A 20,965-nucleotide genomic window follows, 5' to 3' on the forward strand; every position below is an offset into this window, starting at 1 on the left:
AAATGTACAAAGATAAATAAATACATAATAAATCAAATATTTGGGGGGGTGGTGTAGTAGTCTGCAAGGGCTGATCAACACTTTTTCCATTTCAGTAAGGTGGCAAAACCACAACATACTGACATGCCGTCAGTCCTCAATGAGGAATTTGATAGATGAGCCGTAAATGAGCCATTTCTCTGTCTGGCATCTGTCTAGGAATGGCAGAGGATCCAAGCTGGAAAGAGATGACACAAAACACAGTACACTGATGTAATGTTCACACCAAGTCCTCTAGTTTTCCAGGAGTCAAAGTGCTTTCCACAGTAAAACCATATAAAGGAAAGCTCTGGAGAAAATTAATAACCTCAGCAACACAGACCTGTTATTTACACCTCGCCAAGTCAGACAGCGACACACAAACAGGCCCACACTGGACCAAAGTCTGTGGCTGTCACAAATGGCACCCTTTTCCCTATGTAGTGCACTACTTTCACCAGAGCCCTGGTCATAGGGAGCCATTTGGGATGGAAACCTCAGTGCCCACATGTTGGGACAGTATGTTTTTGCACTGCTGTCAATAGTGCCCATTTATGCTCTGAGGTCATTCTGAGCCACTAAACACCTACTACCTCTGGAGAATTAAAGGCAGGGGCTGGAGGTATGGAGCAGGCCAGACAGGCGACTCTGGGTGCCACTGCAGTTCAGCAATTGGGGGAAGGTGTTATCAGTTGCATGTTAGTCTGAGCTTGACCATAAGTACAGATAATCTACAGGTATGCATTAAGCACCAAAAAATATCAACATACAGTACCAGTCAAAAGTTTGGACACACCTACTCTTTTTAATATATATATATATATATATATATATAGTACATTGCTGAATAATAGGGAAGACATCAAAACTATGAAATAACACATATGGAATCATGTTGTAACCCAAAAAGTGATAAACAAATCAAAATCTAGATTCTTCTAAGTAGCCAGCCTTTGCACTCTTGACATTCTCTCAACCAGCTTCACCTGGAATACTTTTTCAACAGTTTTGAAGGAGTTCCTACATAGGCTGAGAACTTGTTGGCTGCTTTCCCTTCACTCTGCAGTCCAACTCATTCCAAACCCATCACAATTGGGTTGAGGTCGGGTGACTAGAGACCAGGTCATCTGATGCAGAACTCCATCACGCTCCTTCTTGAAAAATATCAATGAAATAAAATAGAGCGTGGGAAGAGAGGGGTTTTGATGTACCTGTACCATCTATTGAAAAACATCATTGAATCCCTTAATGGAATGTGTGTGTAAACTTCCAATGACCACCTCTATCAGCGGTTCATTCTCCTCCATTCAAGAACCACTAGTACAATAGCCTGGTCCCCTGTATCAAATCCCCTTTTTACCCACAACACACCTGAGAGCCCTACAATATGCCATCTTGTACAGAGCCAGGTTACCATGGTGATCACAGGCTACATTGGATTTCTCCACTATCAAATTAAAGTGGTTTTATTTTTAGTCATAAACAAACATTTGAGATGGACGCTGAACAGAGGAGCACACTATGAAAACAATGCTATCAACTCAGCATTACTGTAACCTAACTGAAACAGCTGCTTTATATATTTGCTCTATACATTGTATATTTGGAGACGTCCCATGCTTTCAAATTACCTTTTAGAATCCCAATCCCAGATGCAATCTGCTGAAAAGCCATTTAAAAGCAAAAATATACCACAAATAAAACCACACCAAATCTATTGAAAATAAATACATCTTTATTATTTGCTATAGAGACAATCCCTCATGCATCCCGAGATAAAGATAAACAAAATCCGGTTAAAAAGAAGCTCTCCATTAGCAGGAAGTAGCCACATATTGAAATAAATCAGTTAGTAACAATAAATCATTTTGGAATACAATATAATTAAACATCTGTGGTAAAATAAATGTCTGTTTCATCTTATAATTACAAATCCAGCAGGAAAATACAACATTATAATCCTCACATTTGAAATATAATATACTCATAAATACACAATGATTCTGTCCATAAGTATGAGCGGGAACAATAGGCTCTATTGATAGTTCTACCAGAGTCTATCAGATGAGATAGACGGTTCATTCTACTCTCCAGTTCAAGACAGCAGTCTCTCTTTTACAGTATCTCTTTCCTCATTCCTTTAAAGAAAATATATCAGGACAAATACATTTAGTGGTTTTAACATCTGTTTAAGATAAGAAATACAGTTAGGAATGTGAACGCTTTTTGTTTGTTTTTCACGTGAGACAGTTTTCTAACAAAAACGCATACATCTGGGTCGGATTCATTAACCACCAAACGGAGGAAAATGGACTGAAACAGGGCGAGACTAACTGGACTTATTAGTCCAATAAGAAACTCTTTCATTTTGTTGAAAAATGCTTTAAAACGTTTTCCATTGTTACCCTAATGAACATGACCCAGGACAAAAGTGTGGAATTAATATAATGCATACACTTGTCTTCAAGTGGTGCGTTTCAAAAACAGTTTATACTATTGATCTTTTCAAGTTCAGAGACAGTGAAATGTATTGCACAGTTAGTTCTAGACCTGGGTGCAAAGACTATCTGAGCATGCCTGGATTAATTCACTAATATATAAGTCCCAAAACAGTAAACCCCACCTATCTGACACTCCCGGCAGGCAAGAGCAAATGCTCAAAGTACTTCAAAGATTTCAAATAGTATTTGAACCCAGGTCTGGTTCATTCCTCATAGAGGTTGCATTAGAAGAGGGCATGGTCATTTACAGCAGACACTAAACTCCCATACAACCATTATCATCAACCAGGCCTTAAGTCTCCTCAACCTTGGTCATCTTTCACCTTCAGGACAAGACATACACTCTGACCCACATCTACGTGCTTAAATACAACCCATACACACTGTCAGAATCATGGCATAGGCCTAACATAACGTCACACACAGCCAGGGTGGAATTGGAAAAAAAATCCTAGAATTAACCTTAAACACATTTTTTGCATGTCAAAATGATATCATTTTGGGTACATTTTTTACAACATAGTTAGTCTTTAGCAAAATAAACACACTAAGTAACATTCTGTGTTTGAAATTGGACCGTTAAGACAGAAGAGAGTTCACTATAAAAGCAAATATATAGCATCATTTGTGTCTCCCAGGTCACCAGGCATACGGGTGTTAAGGCACCAGCCACCGTCACACTCTCTGAAGTAGAAACCATAGAAATATAATTCTATTCATATGGTAGAAACACAGTGTTAACGTATCTGCCATTATCTCTGGAAATAGTTGAAACAGTGTTAAGGGGTTGTTGGGCTGTTCAGTGCATGGATTCACCAGTGTTCAGGTTGGGTAGACTACACCAGGCCTCATCAGTGTTCAACTGCAAGGGAAAACAACATTCTTTTAGAAATAGAAGCACCTGCCAAGGGGTATAGGTTGACTTGGAACAGGTCGATCCGGCTCGAAGAATCGATTTATACAACTAATGAATTAATGATATTGGACCTGTCGTCATGTTCACAGCGGATATTCTCTGGTCGACACAGGTGATCGTCGTGGAGACACGGCAGCTAGGAGCTCATTGACTATCTCCTGTCGGATCTCATCAGCTAGACTCTCTTTAATCTAAAGTGGAGAGAGAAGGTACAGAGATGGAACAATGTTCAAACACACAAGTACTATGTTCACTCAAAATACAATTCAAGGACACTAGGGAAAAGTCAATTTCCTGTAGGTTTGATATCTTAACAAACATAATGGAACATTGTTATTTATTACATTTCTATCTGCAATGTTCTGAAAGTTTCACCTCACTGAATACCAGGAACATCCTGTACTGAGAGGTGTCAGAGAACAGAGAAAGAACATCTCATCCCTCAGAAGTACTGGGACACCGCCAGACAGTTACATCAGGCCACATGGCTAAGACATAGCCAACAGGATTCAAAAGTTCCAAGTTTTTGGACCTTTAAAATGTGCTCCATTTGTCCCCTGCCAAGCTCTTAAAATCAGACCAGTAAATTATTTTTCATGAGCAGAACCGCCTGTCAATAGCCACGTAATCACCTCGTCGGTCAGCGGAAAAAAGTTTCTATCCATATCGGCCAAGGACATAATAAAACATGTCCTGGACATTTGAGCAACATTGGCATTCCCTATTCAACAAATACTGTAGGGCAAGGCCAATTTGGGCAGTTCAGGTAAGGAAACTTCTTAATGTTCTCTACTATTCAAAAACAGAAACTAAGATAACTTTCGGTCTCACAAACCTCCTTGATGAGCTCCTGTAGATGAGGGTTGTCTGCTCTTCCTCCTCCTAGTCCTCCTCCTCTCTCTTTGCCCCTCTCCTCCAGTAGGTGAGGGTCTACAGCTGCTCTACCTCCTCCAACCTCCTCCTCTTCGTCGTCAGGACCTTGCACTGGCAGTGCCTGGTCTGAGCACTGGGATACCCATGTGGCAGCACCAGGCCGTGGAGGGGGTGCCGGGGTGAGGGAGACGGAAGCCCGGTACATCCCAGTCTTCTGGGGACCTGGGAGGGACAGCTCCGGGGTGTGGGATGGGCCAGGGTGACGTTCAGAGGACCTCGTTGGACTGGCTGACCTGGAAGAGAGGCCTGAGCTGGGGGTGGGGGCCATGCTAGCTCCGCCCTCTGCCCTGCCCTCGTAGCCCAGCTCTGTCTGCAGGTACAGCTGCTCCCTCAGCAGGTCCGACATCTGGAGGGAGAAACCACACCATACATGTCACACAGTGAGGGAAGAAGTGTGACAACAGTAGAACCATAAAATTAGATTGACTAGTACAGACATTCCTTTTCAAGTCAATGCGCTGATGGGTTGACCGGCAGCCATTGACGGTACCAATACTAGGAAGGAAGTAAAAACATTCATTTTTCATTATATTTCTATGAATAGAGCACACACCATTAACAGGAGGAACAGTCTAGAGGAATGACCTAGAAAAGAACAGTCTAGAGTCAATGCAGGTACTCACCGGCTCCATAGCTCTCAGAGCAGAACTGTTAGACAGGCTGTCCATGCTGTGACCTCTCTTCATACCCTACAGGAGAGAGATATCAACAACACTAATGTTACAATACAGGAGAAGAGGGGTAGGTGATGATATGATGGGTGGCTAAACAACAAACACAAGAGTAGTGACGTACATGTAGCCTGATGTCAAATGAGAAGAACACAGAGGAACCCACAGTACTGGTGCCAAGCGGAAACAGTCATGACAAACCATTTATCAAACATGTTTAGGAGTTGAGAAAAGAGACAGAAAGATGGTATCCGCCTGTGTGTGTGTGTGCCTGTGTTTCCAGATGTAGTTCCAGGTACTGACCATGCTGTGGCGGTAGAGACTGTGCTGGCTGGCAGAGCGGAGCTGCTCGTTCAGGGTCAGCAGCCGCTCCTCCAGCTGGAGCTCTAGTTCCTGCAGCTCCTGTCTCACTTCAGATCGTAGACCCTGCAGCTGCTCCGCCTCCTGCCTGGCAACCACAAACAGAGAGACCACTTAACACTGTCTGCCTGCCTGGCAACCACAAACAGACAGATAGCACTGTTAACTTCTTGACGCTAGGAGGCAGAATTTTTATGTTTGGAAAAATAACGTTCCCAATGTAAACGGCCTATTTCTCAGGCCCAGATGCTAGAATATGCATATATTTGACAGATTAGGATAGAAAACACAAAAGTTTCCAAAACTGTCAAAATATTGTCTGTGAATATAACAGAACTGATTTTGCAGGCAAAAACCTTAGGAAATCCAACCCGGAAGTGCCTCTTATTTTGAAAAATCCCTGTTCCATTGCCTGCCTATCCACCATTTAAAGGAATATCAACCATATTCCTTTTCCAATGGCTTCCACAGGTTGTGAACAGTCTTTAGACAGTTTCAAGCTTTTATTCTGGAAAAATGAGCGAGATTTATCAAATCACATCAGTGTCCTTGATTAGTTCTTGCGCGCGAAAGTGGTAGTTCGACATTTTATTTCTGTCTTGTATTGAATTACTTTACCCTCCGGTTGAAATATTATCGATTATTTATGTTAAAAACAACCTGAGGATTGATTATAAAAACATTTGACATGTTTCTACTAACTTTACGGATAGTATTTGGAATTTGTGTCTGCCCTTCAAGACCGGCACGAGCCTGTGGATTACTGAACATAACACGCAAACCAAATGGAGGTTTTTGGGTATAAAAATCATATTTATCGAACAAAAGGAACATTTGTGTAACTGGGAGTCTCGTGAGTGCAAACATCCGAAGATCATCAAAGGTAAGCGATTAATTTTATTGCTTTTCTGACTTTCGTGACCAATCTACATTGCTGCTAGGTGTTCGTAATGTTTTGTCTAGTGATCGATAAACTCACAAACGCTTGGATTGCTTTCGCTGAAAATAAAGCATATTTTCAAAATCTGACACGACAGGTGGATTAACAACAAGCTAAGCTGTGTTTTGCTATATTGCACTTGTGATTTCATGAATATCAATATTTTTAGCAATTCTTTTGAATTTGGCGCTCTGCAATTCAGCGGTTGTTGATGACAATTATCCCGCTAAGGGAATCGTGCGCCAAGAGGTTTTAACACCGTCTGCCCGCTTGGCAACCACAAACAGAGAGACCACTGTTAACACTGTCTGCCTGCCTGGCTATCACAGAGTATGCCAACATCCGTGCGCTAGCCAGGGTGAGGGCCTCTAGCCTACCTCTCGTCGTGACTGAGGTGCTGGTAGACTAACGCCTGTTGTTTAATCAGGGACAGTTCCAGATCCATCATCTGAGTCCGGAACACATTCAGACTCCTCCTCTTAGCCTGCAGCTCCTGGAGAGAAGTCTGAAGGGAGGAGGAGGGGATGTAGAAGAGGAAGAAGATGACTGTCTGTTGTCAGAGAGGCAGAGATTCTCCTTTATCCTAACCCACATGAGACACACCCACAGGGAGGTTTGAGGAAAGGCTTGATAATCATTCATTTCATTTGTTTAAGATTGGCAGTTCAGCTGAGTTTATACCTCATACAGTGGTTGGGCAGGTCTCTGAGGGTTGAACATGTCGGAGGGAGTGTCTGCTCCGCGTTCTGATGAATTCTTGAGGGCAGAGAAACCATAGATAAAACACTTAGTCAATGATAAACTGTGTTGCAAACGTCTGTTTGCATTATGGGTGGGATGGAAAGTGAAACCGCATATGATTAATCATTATAGTGCTCACGTCAGAAACAAGTTGTTAAAACGGCAAAGAGCCTTGCAACACCTATGTATAACACCTATGTAGTTTGTGGTTGTTTTGTCTCACCTGAGCCAAGTTCTGCACAGTTCCTCTGATGTCGTGAAGGACCCTTCTCAGTTGCATCTCAGTGGTAGACAGGGCTGGGGGAAGACGGGAGGTTGTAGCCATAGGGTCATGGGGGTAGGGGATCAGAGGGTGGTGGCCCAAGTATGGAGTACTGTATGGTCCTCCATAGGGGGCAGTAGAGAGATGAGGCAGGTTGGAAGGTGTGTATGAAGGGTTAGAGTAAGAGCTATGGGCAGTATAAGGATTGTTGCTGTTTAGCTCGTTGTAGGACCCACTATAGGGGTTACCGTTGTAGTTATGGTAAGTTGAACTGAAGGGGGCACTAAGAGGTGGGGTGTTACAGGAGGAGCTGTACAGGGAACAGGGGAAGTTGTGTGGAAGAAGGTTACCCATGTTGTTAGTGTAAGGAGCACTATAAGGAGGACAGTTAGGGGCCACATGATGGGGTAAGGTGGGAGCTGCGTGCTGGGGAAGGTTAGGTACACTACCATATGGATGGGTAGGGAGGCTATGGAGGGTGTGGTGGTGGTGGGTGGAGGGCTGATACTGGAACAAGTTGGGGACACTGCCATGGGGTAGGGTGGGACTATTGTGGTGGGACAAATAGGGATTAGGGTTGCTGCATTGGGCTAGGTTGGGGACACTGCCATGGGGCAGAGTGGGGTTGTACTGGGCTGGGTTAGGGGTGTTGTGCTGAGCAAGGTTGTGTTGAGTAAGGTTAGGTTGATTGTGTTGGGCTAGGTAGTGCTGTGTTAGGTTGGAGTTAGGGTTGATGTGTTGGGTGAGGTTAGGGTTATTGAAGTGGGCCAGGTTATGTTGGGTGAGGTTAGGGTTATTGAAGTGGGCCAGGTTATGTTGGGTGAGGTTAGGGTTATTGAAGTGGGCCAGGTTGTGTTGGGTGAGGTTAGGGTTATTGAAGTGGGCCAGGTTACGTTGGGTGAGGTTAGGGTTATTGAAGTGGGCCAGGTTACGTTGGGTGAGGTTAGGTACGCTACAGGTGCTCCAGGCACGGTGGTGCTCCCCAAGAGGCCTCTCTCCCCACTCAGGAGGGTGGCTGTGCAGTGAGACGGTTGAGCGGGTCAGGTGGCGGGGGATGGCCAGGGGGTAAGAGGGCACCCTGTCCTGAAGGCCTCTCAGTTCACCATCTCTTTGTAGCCCGGGGCCATGTGATAGCTCGGTCCCTCTGTTGATAATCAAGGTAGAGCGGCAGCTGTCTCTCCTCTGACACTCATCCTCCACAACCTCCTCCTCTTCCACGATGGACCCCACCTCCTCCTCCTCCTCTTCTGGGGTGTATTGGTAGGAGAAGGCTGGCTGGGTGCAGTGCCTGACTGTACCCTGGCCAAACTGGATCCTGACAGAGGAGACCACACGGGAGGGGGTGAGGAGGGAGGTAGGCAGGGATCGGGACCTCGTCAGGGGGGCTCTTCTCCTGAACAGATCCCTGGCTGTCAACTTCCCCTCCATCCGGTGTACCTGGAGTCCTGAGGACGAGGCCCTCTGCTGGGCCCTGTGAAGGGCCCCTTGGACCCTGGCTGAGGCACCTAGGCTAGGGAAACTGGCGCTAGGGCTGGGAGTTCTGGCTTCCATCTCCACCCTGTCAGGCACACCCTCCCTGGCTGGGGCACCAGAAGAGCTGCAGTGTGGGGCCGGGACGGAGCCATGGTCTTCTGTAGAACCAGGATCAGCCTCCACGTGAGGCTCAGCAGTACGGTAAGTCTCAGGAGTTAACTGAGGAGTGTCAGAGGCATGAACAGAAGCAGCTTCCTCAGCAGTGTTATGCTTCTGGTCCTGCTCTGAGTCTTGGGCCACCCCTCTGTCTCCTTGTTTAGGTAACTGATGGGTGGTGTACTGTGGCACCTCCTGTTGCTCCTCCTCCCCATTAGGGCTCCAGCTCCTCCTTCCGTCTGCCACAAGGTGTTTCTGTGGGACAGAGAGAATCTGCACCTCCTCCTCCCCCTGCAGCCTCCCAAAGGCAGGGTGTTCCAGGGCTAGAGGAGTGGTCCCCTCCCCAGCGTGAGACGTCACTGTGGTCTCACTGTCACAGCTGTCAGAGCTCTCCTGTACCTTTAGATAGTTAGCTGAGCCGTCAGTAGAAGGGTCCTCTGCAAAGCCACTACTGTCTGACTGCTGGCTGGCTGTTCTTAGTAGTTGCTCTAACGGACAAAGGGAGGGAGAGAGAAAGTGAGAGAGAGTTAAAACCTCTTGACGCTAGGGGTCAGATTATTATTATAAAAATAAAAAAAATAACGTTCCCAAGGTAAACGGACTGTTTCTCAGGTCCAGATCGTAGAATATGCATATAATTTACAGATTAGGATAGAAAACACTCCAAAGTTTCCAAAACTGTCAAAATATTGTCTGTTTATAACAAAACTGATTCTGCAGGCGAAAACCTGAGGAAATCTAACCCGGAAGTGATTTTTTTTTAAATTTATTTTAATCTGTGTTTCCTTGCTCATCTTTCTTCCATTTAAAGGGGTATCAACCATATTCCTTTTCCAATGGCTTCCTCAGGCTGTGACCAGGCTTTAGACATAGTTTTAGGCTTTTATTTTGAAAAATGAGCGAGATTTTTCAAAACTAGTCAGGTGTCCTCTGATTAGTTCCTGCGCGCAGAGGGGTAGCTCTCCATTTTCTTTCTCTCTTTTATTGAATAGGTTACGGTCCGGTTGAAATATTATCGATTATGTTTGTTAAAAACAACCTGAGGATTGATTATAAAAAACATTTGACATGTTTCTACGAACATTACGGATACTTTTTGGAATTTTCGTTGAACGGAACGAGGCTTTGGTTTTCTGAACATAACACGCAACCCAAAAGGCGTTTTTTTGTTATAAAAGTAATATTTATCGAACAAAAATAACATTTATTGGGTAACTGGGAGTCTCGTGAGTGCAAACATCCGAAGATTATCAAAGGTAAGCGATTCATTTTATTGCTTTTCTGACTTTCGTGACCATGCTAATTTGGGGTTAGCTGTTCTAGCATTGATTGATACACTCACAAAAGCTTGGATTGCTTTCGCTGCAAAGCATATTTTCTAAATCTGACACAATAGGTGGATTAACAACAAGCTAAACTGTGTTTTGGTATATTTCACTTGTGATTGCATGATTATAAATATTTTTAGTAATATTTTGCGCCCTGCAATTCAGCGGTTGTTTAGGAAAATGATCCCGCTAAAGCAGGGGTGTCAAACTCATTTCGCATCGTGGGCCACATACGGCCTAGGGAGATGTCAAGTGGGCCGGACCATTAAAATTATACCATACTCTGCTATAAATAACCAAAATATCATGTCTTTCCTTTGTTTTGGTGTAAAGAAGCACAAGAACATTAGGAAAATATAGCTGGCTTTTACCGCTGCTTCACTGACTTCTCGGCTCTGGATGAAAGTTGACTGCTGTTTCCTCAGACCCGCCAGCAATTCGTTAATCTTATCTCTTCTCAGTTGTCCTTGCAAGCCGTCATATTTTTCGCTGTGATGAGTCTCGTAGTGGCGTCGAATATTATATTCCTTCAATACCGAAACTTGTTGCAAACACACCAAGCACGAAGGTTTTCCGTGCATCTCTGTAAATAAATAGGACGTGGTCCATTTTTCTTTGAAAATTCTACACTCCTTATCTACTTTTCTCCGTTTGGATAACGACATTTTGGCTAATGAGGGTGTAGCGGAGAGGTAGAGACCAAGGTATTAACAACGTCGTAACAAGCAGCAGATGGCGCATTGATACCGTCTGCTGTTTTCAGTCTCTCTCAGTGATGCGGCTTGTCTTCTACTCTGATGGAAAGAGTGCGCCCCTTAGCGGATAATCCATGAATTGCAGCGAATTAAAAATATTAATTCCATGTCTTTTATGCATTTTTTCCACTTTCAAATTATCCTGCGGGCCTGATCGAACCTCCTTGGGGGCCGGTTCCGGCCCGCGGGCCGTATGTTTGACACCCCTGCGCTAAAGGGATCCGTAGCGCAGAGAAGTTAAAGGAAGATGTCAGAGTGTAAGAAGGACCATCAATCTGGGTTTAAACAAAACAAATTATTTAACATTTCACAGTGTAGAGTCAAACATGTGTTCCATCAGTATATTTGCAACACAGTGAGAATACACTTGTAATCCCTCTATAAAAGTTGTATTATACACCAGAGAGTAGACTTGATCAGCTCCAAATCAAATTATATGTCACATGCACCGAATACAACAGGTGTAGACCTTAGTGAAATGCTTACTTATAAGCCCTTAAACAACGATGCAGTTAAGAAAATAGTTAAGAGTTAAAGTAAAAAATTAACAATAAAAGAAAAACAAAATAACAACAACGAGGCTATATACAGGGGGTACCGGCGGTACCGAGTCAATGTGCGGCGGTACAGGTTAGCTGAGGTAATATTTACATGAAGGTTGGGGTAAAGTGACTAAGCATAGGTAATTAGCAGCAGCGTAAAAAAGGGTTTGGGGGGGGGGGGGGGGGTCAACGCAAATAGTCCGTGTAGCCAACTGATCAGCAGTCTTATGGCTTGGGGGTAGAAACTGTTAAGAAGCCTTTTGGACCTAGACTTGGCGCTCCGGTACCACTTGCCGTGTAGTAGCAGAGAGAACAGTCTATAACAACGGTGGCTGGAATCTTTGGTAATTGTTAGGGCCTTCCTCTGACACCGCCTGGTATAGAGGTCCTGGATGGCAGGAATTTGGCCCCAGCGATGTACTGTGCAGTACACACTACCCTCTGTAGCGCCTTGCAGTCGGTGGCCGAGCAGTTGCCATACCAGGCGGTGATGCAACCTGTCAGGATGCTCTCGATGGTGCAGCTGTAAAACCTTTGAGGATCTGGGGACCCATGCCAAATCTTTTCAGTCTCCTGAGGGGGAATAGGCGTTGTCCTGCCCTCTTCATGACTGTCTTAGTGTGTTTAGACCATGATAGTTTATTGGTGATGTGGACACCAAGGAAGTTGAAGCTCTCAACCTGCTCCACTACAGCCCTGTCGATGAGAATGGGGGTGTGCTCAGTCCTCTTTTTCCTGTAGTCCACAATCATCTCCTTTGTCTTGATCACGTTGAGGAAGAGGTTGTTGTCCTGGCAGCACACTGCCAGTTCTCTGACCTCCTCCCTATAGGCTGTCTCATCGTTGTCGGTGATCAGGCCTACCACCATTGTGTCGTCTGCAAACTTTAATGATGGTGTTGGAGTCGTGCTTGGCCACGCAGTCATGGGTGAACAGGGAGCATAGGAGGGGACTAGCACGCACGCCTGAGGAGCCCCCGTGTTGAGGATCAGCGTGGCAGATTTGTTTCCTACCCTCACCACCTGGGGGCAGCCCATCAGAAAGTCCAGGATCCAGTTGCAGAGGGAGGTTTTTAGTCCCAGGGTCCTTAGTTTAGTGATGAGCTTTGATGGCACTATGGTGTTGAATGCTGAGCTGCAGTCAATGAACAGCATTCTCACGTAGGTGTTCCTTTTGTCCAGGTGGGAAAGGGCAGTGTGGAGTGCAATAGTGGGATTTCTTATAGGTGTCCAGGTTAGAGTCCCGCTCCTTGAAAGCGGCAGCTCTACCCTTTAACTTCTTATGGCTGCATGGGCAGTATTGAGTAGCTTGGATGAAAGGTGCACAGAGGTGCCCATATTAAACGGCCTGCTCCTTAGTCCCAGTTGCTAGTATATGCATATTATTATTCATATTGGACAGAAAACACTCTGAAGTTTCTAAAACTGTTTGAATTATGTCTGTGAGTATAACAGAACACATATGGCAGGCAAAAACCTGAGAAGTTCCACTTCCTGTTTGAATTGTTTCTGATGTGCCAGATTTTCAACCAAGCTCTCAATTGAAATTTCAGCGAGATATAGATGAGTTTTCACTTCCTACGGCTTCCACTAGATGTCAACAGTCAACAGAACCTTGTCTGATGACTCTAATGTGAAGGGGGGGGGGGCCGAAGGAGACAGGAATGAGTAATCACTTCTACGAGCTGATCACGCATTCACCATGCGCCTTCACATAAGTAGGACGTCCGTTCCATCGCTCTTCTGAAGTCAATCTAATTCTCCGGTTGGAACGTTATTCAAGATGTATGTTAACAACATTCTAAAGATTGATTCAGTACATCGTTTGACATGTTTCTACTGACTGTTACGGAACTTTTGGACATTTCGTCACGTTATAGTGGAGGCGCTTTCTGACTTTGGAATTGTTTACCGAAGGCGCGAACCAAAGTAGCTAATTGGACATAAATAACGGACAATATCGAACAAATCAAGCATTTATTGTGGACCTGGGATTCCTAGGACTGCATTCTGATGAAGTTCATCAAAGGTAAGGAAACATTTATCATGTATTTTCTGGTTTCTGTTGAGTCCAACATGGCGGCTAATTTGGCTATTGTTCTGAGCTCCGTCTCAGATTATTGCATGATTTGCTTTTTCCGTAAAAAAAAATTGAAATCTGACACAGCGGTTGCATTAAGGAGAGGTATATATATATATATATATAATTCCATGTGTATAACTTGTATTATCATCTACATTTATGATGAGTATTTCTGTTGAAACGATGTGGCTATGCATTATCACTGGATGTTTTTGGAACTAGTGAATGTAACGCGCCAATGTAAACTCAGATTTTTTGTTATAAATATGAACTTTATCAAACAAAACATGCATGTATTGTGTAACATGAAGTCCTATGAGTGTCATCTGATGAAGATAATCAAAGGTTAGTGATTAATTCTCTCTATTTCTGCTTTTTCTGACCGCTATCTTTCGCTGGAAAAATGGCTGTGCTTATTGTGGTTTGATGGTGACCTAACATAATCGTTTGTAGTGCTTTCGCTGAAAAGCATATTTGAAATCGGACACTTTGGTGGGATTAACAACAAGAATACCTTTAAAATTATATAAGACGCATGTATGTGAGGAATTTTAATTATGAGATTTCTGTTTTTTGAATTTGGCGCCCTACACTTTATCTGGCTGCTGTCATATCGATCCCGGTAGCGGGATGCAGCCATAAGAAGTTAACTCAGTGCAGATGTTGCCTGTAATCCATGGCTTCTGGTTGGGGTATGTACGTACGGTCACTGTGGGGACGACATTGTCGATGCACTTATTGATGAAGCCAATGACTGATGTGGTATACTCCTCAATGCCACCGGGTGAATCCCAGAAAATATTACAGTCAGTGCTAACAAAACAGTCCTGTAGCGTAGCATCTGCGTCATCTGACCACTTCCATATTGAGCGAGTCACTGGTACTTCCTGCTTTAGTTTTTGCTTGTAAGCAGGAAATCAGGAGAATAGAGTTATGGTCAGATTTGCAAAATGGACGACGAGGGATAACTTTGTACGCGTCTCTGTGTGAGGAGTAAAGGTGGTCTGGTTGCACATGTAAAATGCTGGTAGAAACGGATTTAAGTATCCCTGCATTAAAGTCCCTGGCCACTAAGAGCCCTGCCTCTGAATGAGCATCTTCTTGTTCGCTTATGGCATACAGCTTGTTGAGTGCAGTCTTAGTGCCAGCATCGGTTTGAGGTGGTAAATAGACAGCTACGAAAAATATAGATGAAAACTCTATTTGTAAATATTGTGGTCTGGAGTATAGTGATTCCCTAAAGAGCACACCCCTGAGGCTCTACGGTGTAATAGATTATCATGGTCAGTCGGAAAAGAAACATGCTTAGTGGTTATACAAGGTTTTATCTACAAATGGCCCTCTGTTTTAGATGGGTCACCCACTTGTAATGGATTGTCATGGGGCCATGTGTTCTAAGTACCAATGTTCTTAGAAATAAAAGCTAAATTAAACGTAATTCAATCAGCATAATGAAGATGCATCCCTAAATATCTACTCTCTTCTTCCCTGACTTCACTAATCTAAAACTTATGCTACAATTCATTATCGGTGAACACAACTGGACAGGAAAGACCTGTGTCTTCTTTTGTACAAGTATTTTACGTATAAGTATTGTTTTGTCTAAAAGGCCACTATGGAACATTTCATCAGAGTATACTGAAGCTAGAAAATGACCTGAGGTATTTAATTAGCTGCCATAAGACACAAAATGTTATTGAATATATTTGAGAGATGAGTGATTATGACCAGTTAACTAATTCTACTGATGAAGCAGAGAACATATTGTTTTTATGTCATAACGTGATTATTCATATTAGTGGACATCCCTATGGAAAGTTCAGTAACACTTTACATTCATCTAAAAAGGTATAATGCTTTATGACTTGTTATAAGCATGTATGAGCCTCTATACTGTGTTATAAGGTATATAATATGCAGGCCAGACTCACCACTACCAGCTCTAGAGGTGCTGTGTGTCCCAGGTAAAGCCTCATCCTCATTACTCTGGACCTGAAAGACACACAGAGCGAGACAGACAGACACACAGAGCGAGACAGACAGACAGACACACAGAGCGAGACAGACAGACAGACACACAGAGCGAGACAGACAGACAGACACACAGAGCGAGACAGACAGACAGACACACAGAGCGAGACAGACAGACAGACACACAGAGCGAGACAGACAGACACACAGAGCGAGACAGACAGACACACAGAGCGATACAGAGACAGACACAGACAGAGACACAGAGACAGACACAGAGACACAGAGACATTTACATCTATGGTGTGGTAAAAAAGACCAAAAAAAACGACACTATTATTATTCGGATGAATAACATCAGGTCGCAGTGATATTAACCAAGTCATATTTTAAACTTGAGAGCTATGCTTCCCCCCCCCCCCCCAGGCCATTTCTACGCACACACTTCTGATACATACACCCCCTCCAGTTATCGGAACTATAACAACCCTGTTCTGTAAGATCTGGAGAGGGGAAAACTGCAGATTGAGCCACAATAACAGCCTCCAGGGTCGTCCATTAGCTCTCTCTTACAATTCTAACTTATTTATAAGCTGGAGTTCGTGTCCTTCGCTTTCCTCACAATATCTGCTAGGACAGCTAAAATGAGGATTGTGGGAAACACAATCAAGCGATGAAAGATAAGAAAATACAACTGTATTGAACTGAGGGCAGTCCTACGATCAAAATTGAACCCCCTTCTGAACCCGTAAGCAACCCCAAACAAAACAAACTGAGAGGGCAGTATAACTAAGCTCAGCCAAGAACTGAACCCCTCTCCTCAACTCTGTTTGTGCAGACGTTTCTACCTCCATCTCAAACTGGGAGGACAGTAATGCTAAGTCTAGAATTGAACCCCTCTCCCCAACCTTCTGTGTGCAGTCAAAACTCATACTGAACTGGAAAGGCAGGAGAACAGTACAACTAAGCCAAGAATTGAACCCTGCTTCAAACCTTGTGTGTGTGAGTATAGCCCTACCTCTTCCATCTCAAAGGAGTCCTTGGTCTGTGTGCGGAGGTGGGCGATGTGAGGGTTGGGCAGCAGGCTGTAGTTAGGTTCTTTATCTGGGGTTGATGTGATTGTTTGCTGGCCCTTCAGTTGAATGTCTTGGTGCTCTTTCTCCAAGTCGGCCTCGTTGGACAGGCTCAGGTCACCCTCCTGGGTCAATGCCTGGCCATCTCCGTTCACTCCAGGGTGGTCTCCATTGACACTTAGGGTGGCCTCAGTGCTGCCTCCAGAGTGGCTCTCCTCAGTCACCGTGGCCAGAGATGGAGAGTCCTTCTTCCTAAAGGCCTTCTGCTTGAGCTCACCCTTATGGTCGGAGTCAGTTGTGACGGCACTGTCCCCTGTACCTGGACTCACATGGTCTGCCAGTTTCTCTGTAGTAGACAGGGCTGTGATGGTAGGAGCCCCCCCCTCCCCCAACCCACCCAGCAGGTTGTGTTTAGTGATTGTCTTCTTCAGGATCTTGGCTGCATTCAGGGCTAAGTTGTTCCTCCTCAGAGGAGAAGGAGGGACGATGGTGAGCGGTTCCCCATCTAGGCTGCAGATCTTCTGGACAGTCTGGCCGGAGACCTGGGAGTAGAGATGGAAGAACTCGTTGGCCACCGTGGTCAGGACCTCGATCTGACGGAAACGACCTTTTGGGGGGGGGGGGGGGGGGGGAAGAAAGAGTGGAAACTAGAATTAAAATACAAGCTTTGGGGAAAGAATAAGACTTGATTAACTTGATAAAGAGAGGAAACTAATAGAAACAATGGCCTGCTGAGTCTTTTGACCAAAGGCTCAAGCTAGCTAGTCCCCAGAACGCCTGGGAATATGTCCTCTTATAGCAGCAGATTCAGCCCTCATCATGGGTGTAGTTAGTTTGGAGGATGATGAAAGACAAAGCTGCATCCTGACGTTAATACCAGCCCCGTGGGCACAGATAGGCATAGCCTGTCACAGGGCAACCATAACTCCCTTGAACCATCATCGCAATGACATCGAAGAGAATAAACCTCCCCACATTAACAGTGTGTCATAAATGACATGATAACGCAACAGTGCGAGTGACTAAGTACGCCAGTCACCATGATATCTATCCCCACCACATGCATGTAAGCGACTAATATACTTCTGCAAGTAAGTAACAAATACATCCTCTGGCCATTATCTCTCTGAGCCCAGAACACAGTCTCTTCCTGATCCCTGACCACAGCTGACTCCACAGAATAAGACCACAGAAGAAAACAGAAGTAGGAAGTGAAATTTCACAAGGCCTTTATATTTATGATGAGAGCACCATCCCTTTTAGCTGCTCACAGCCAGAATCCCAGGGACGTTCTCAGGGAGAGAAAACAGGACTTACATAAGAAAAATCAACATGACATTGAAGAGAAGAGGGCTGTTCCAGGACTTTGAGCTGCTAACTGCAGTACATGTTGGAACATCCCTGAGACAGACAGCAGCATGAGAATTCTACATTCCAGAGTCTAAACCTTCTGAGGACGCTCACTGATCTATGATCCCTAGAACCCTTGGAAGTTGTGACTCCTAAATCCCTGCAGAGCTGCCTGTGCTCAGTGTGCTGTAAGTCAAGTCAGTCCACTGTTCTGAAACAGAAACAGCCTGTCATCCAGTTAGTGGGGCTGCTGCAGCACAACAACAACTCAATAGGTAGACGACAAAAACTCCTCACATTAACTTAACGGAGGGGTGAAACTTCAAAAGGGATTGAAAAGACAGATACTCATCCCCCCTTTTAACATCTAATCTAGACCAGATGAAGATGAAACTGACTCGAGAGCTACTACAACAGCGCTTACTGGGCCTCGGTCCAGCAGTTTAAAAACAACAAGAGAGTGCTGTTACAGGGCTGAGGCCACTCTCTCTCTGTCCCCTTCCTGTTCCTCTCTGGCTGGCCAGCCAGGATGCAGAGTGGCTGCTTTGTCCCCAACTCAGATCTCACACAGCTCGGTCTCCGACAGCAGGAGTTATGCTAATATGGGTCTATAAAGAGTAAAACGGCCGGTGCATAGTGCTGTGTGCTCTGGCAGAGTGAACAGACCCAGGACCAATGTGTGTGAGGCCCGATGTGAGCAGAGTACAGAGAAGAATCAGGTCCTCCACTCCATCTCTTTTTGGGGGTGTCCTAAATGGCACCCTATATAGTGCACCACTTTTGACCAGGGCCCATAGGGAGGGCTCTGGTCAAAAGTAGTGCACTATATAGGGAGCCATTTGGGAGGTAGACTCTGTCTCTCTCTCTGCTGCTCTGGTCACCACATTGTTTGCCCAATAGAAGACAAAGCTTCCTTGTGCTGCGGCTCTGTTCACCCAGCTGCACTGGAATGGGCCCTCACTTTCACCATCCCAGCTTCCAGCCCAGGCCCCCAGATCTACATGCTCTTGTTTGGCAGACAGAAGCTAAATCTGCCAAGAGGAAGAGAAGAACAAGAAACCTACCCACAATGCAATGGCTTGGTGGGAACGGAACCCATTGACTGATGGTGTGCCATTGATTATTACACCACCTACAAAGATACCAGACTACCCCTACATGTAACTAGGGCTGGGAATTACCAGGGACCTCACCATACCATATTATCACCATACTTAGGTGCTGATATAATGTGTTGCTTTTCTCCATTCAATATGTATTGCGATTTGATACTACGATTTTATGGTGATTTGATGTTCCAAACATATTGCTCACTATATGTCTGAGAAATTGAAAAAATGAGTTTTGATCAGTCATGGAAATAAGTGCTGAAAACATCTTGGCTCACTATTTAAATAGAAATGAAGAACAAGCTGCAGGGAGAAATATTCTGGCGCAGGTACTGCCAACTAGCTCTAGCTAATGCTACTTAGAATTTAAAAATAAATAAATTACAAATCGATACTTGGAGTCAAAGTATTGATATATCATCCATTGATATAATACCATCACTACCACATCCCAACAATTCATTCCAACCATAACCCACCCAAACACTACCACCATCCCCACCGTACCATCACCCCGCTGCTCCGCACTCCAGCTGACACTCTATCCATATTCCTTCATCACAACCCGTTTGTCTGCATGTACGTAGGTTGTACATTGTTGTCTGTCTGGACCATTTTATAGCAGTGAACAGCAATATGAACAGTGTTTTCACAGCTCGAAGAATGAGGGGAAGGGAAAATAGAGACAGAAAGCTAAAGAAACAGAAAGACAGCGAGGGGAAGAGACACAAAGCGAGGTAAAGCTAAAGAAACAGACAGACAGCGAGGAAGAGACACAAAGCGAGGTAAAGCTAAAGAAACAGACAGACAGCGAGGAAGAGACACAAAGCGAGGTAAAGCTAAAGACGCACAAAGCGTATGAGAAAAAAGCAAGTTAAAGCTGGTACTTGTCAGGGCATAGTTGGGGTTCTCCATCTCCATGCGTTGCAGCTGTGCTCCCAGATAGACCTTGATGTCGATGCCCTTAGCTCCGGAGGAGGCGTTGAAGAAGCGCGGGGGGATCTTAGAGGCGATGTCCGGCTCCTCCCGGCCAAACCCCAGGTTATATAGGATCTCTTCTGGATCCTCTTCATAGAGGTCCAACAACTCAGACACACTGGACAGAACACACAAACCATGTATTACAGGACTCCAAGTATGAAAGCATATATAACGGCACTCTACAGCAAATGATGCAGCTAGTGAGGTTAAGTCAAATGAAAAACCTGAGCTTTAACAGAGTACCTCTGGCTAACGTCAGACCCAATATTGTATTAAACTTGATCTATTATGTCTGCTTTTTGGTTTTTCTTGGGACCTGACCTGAAATGTCCCAGTTACAGGGATTGTCATCCCCAAACCACAGCTCTTGGCTCAGGGACTGTCTACTTGTCTGCTCACCTGGACACAGTGGTGCTGCTCTTCCCTGATCCTGTTGAGTTCATACTCCTGCCTTTCTGCCGGAACTGGCTCCTCTTGTCCTTCGCAGGCATTCCATAGCTGAAGAGCAGAGTGGGCATGCAGTGATCAGTACACGAGTCACACCACAGCCACTAAGACTACTGCAGAAGACTGAACTGACGGGGGTGAGAACTGAGGAGGGGGTGGGTGAGGAGTGGCCAATAGCATAAAGGGGGGTCTCACAGTCTCACTTACCAGGGTGTCTCTGCTTTGGCACTGTTGGGCTGAAGGTGGTTGGCTGCAGGGAGGTTAAAGAGAAAGAGAGGGGAGGGAGAAGGAAAGAGGGGGAAGAGAGAGTGGGGGAAGGAGGGAGAGAGAGGAAGATAGAGTTGAATACAGGAGCT

The 20,965-nt window shown here is 44.8% G+C and overlaps 1 protein-coding gene across 7 annotated transcripts in view; it reads right to left on the reverse strand.

The window, feature by feature from the left end:
* Positions 1–1,733: 1,733 nt before the first annotated feature.
* LOC120064265 (protein ITPRID2-like) overlaps positions 1,734–20,965 on the reverse strand; it is a 56,236-nt gene continuing 37,004 nt past the window's right edge. For 5 of the 7 annotated variants that reach the window (XM_039014708.1, XM_039014704.1, XM_039014705.1 and 2 more), the window contains 13 exons: positions 20,817–20,859; positions 20,562–20,660; positions 20,069–20,277; positions 16,668–17,329; positions 15,610–15,670; positions 7,304–9,459; positions 7,021–7,095; positions 6,717–6,844; positions 5,343–5,487; positions 4,992–5,057; positions 4,271–4,714; positions 3,507–3,626; positions 1,734–3,381 (listed from right to left, as the gene is read on the reverse strand). In XM_039014708.1, the coding sequence (XP_038870636.1) occupies positions 3,519–3,626; positions 4,271–4,714; positions 4,992–5,057; positions 5,343–5,487; positions 6,717–6,844; positions 7,021–7,095; positions 7,304–9,459; positions 15,610–15,670; positions 16,668–17,329; positions 20,069–20,277; positions 20,562–20,660; positions 20,817–20,859 (4,196 nt within the window). In that variant the 3' untranslated portion in view covers positions 1,734–3,381; positions 3,507–3,518. Of the gene's footprint in view, positions 3,382–3,506; positions 3,627–4,270; positions 4,715–4,991; positions 5,058–5,342; positions 5,488–6,716; positions 6,845–6,864; positions 6,923–7,020; positions 7,096–7,303; positions 9,460–15,609; positions 15,671–16,667; positions 17,330–20,068; positions 20,278–20,561; positions 20,661–20,816; positions 20,860–20,965 lie in introns of those variants that run through there. The other 2 variants (XM_039014707.1, XM_039014710.1) reach the window with 2 other exon arrangements.

The sequence above is a fragment of the Salvelinus namaycush genome, chromosome 19 (assembly GCF_016432855.1).
Source record: "Salvelinus namaycush isolate Seneca chromosome 19, SaNama_1.0, whole genome shotgun sequence".
Taxonomy (NCBI): Eukaryota; Metazoa; Chordata; class Actinopteri; order Salmoniformes; family Salmonidae; genus Salvelinus; species Salvelinus namaycush.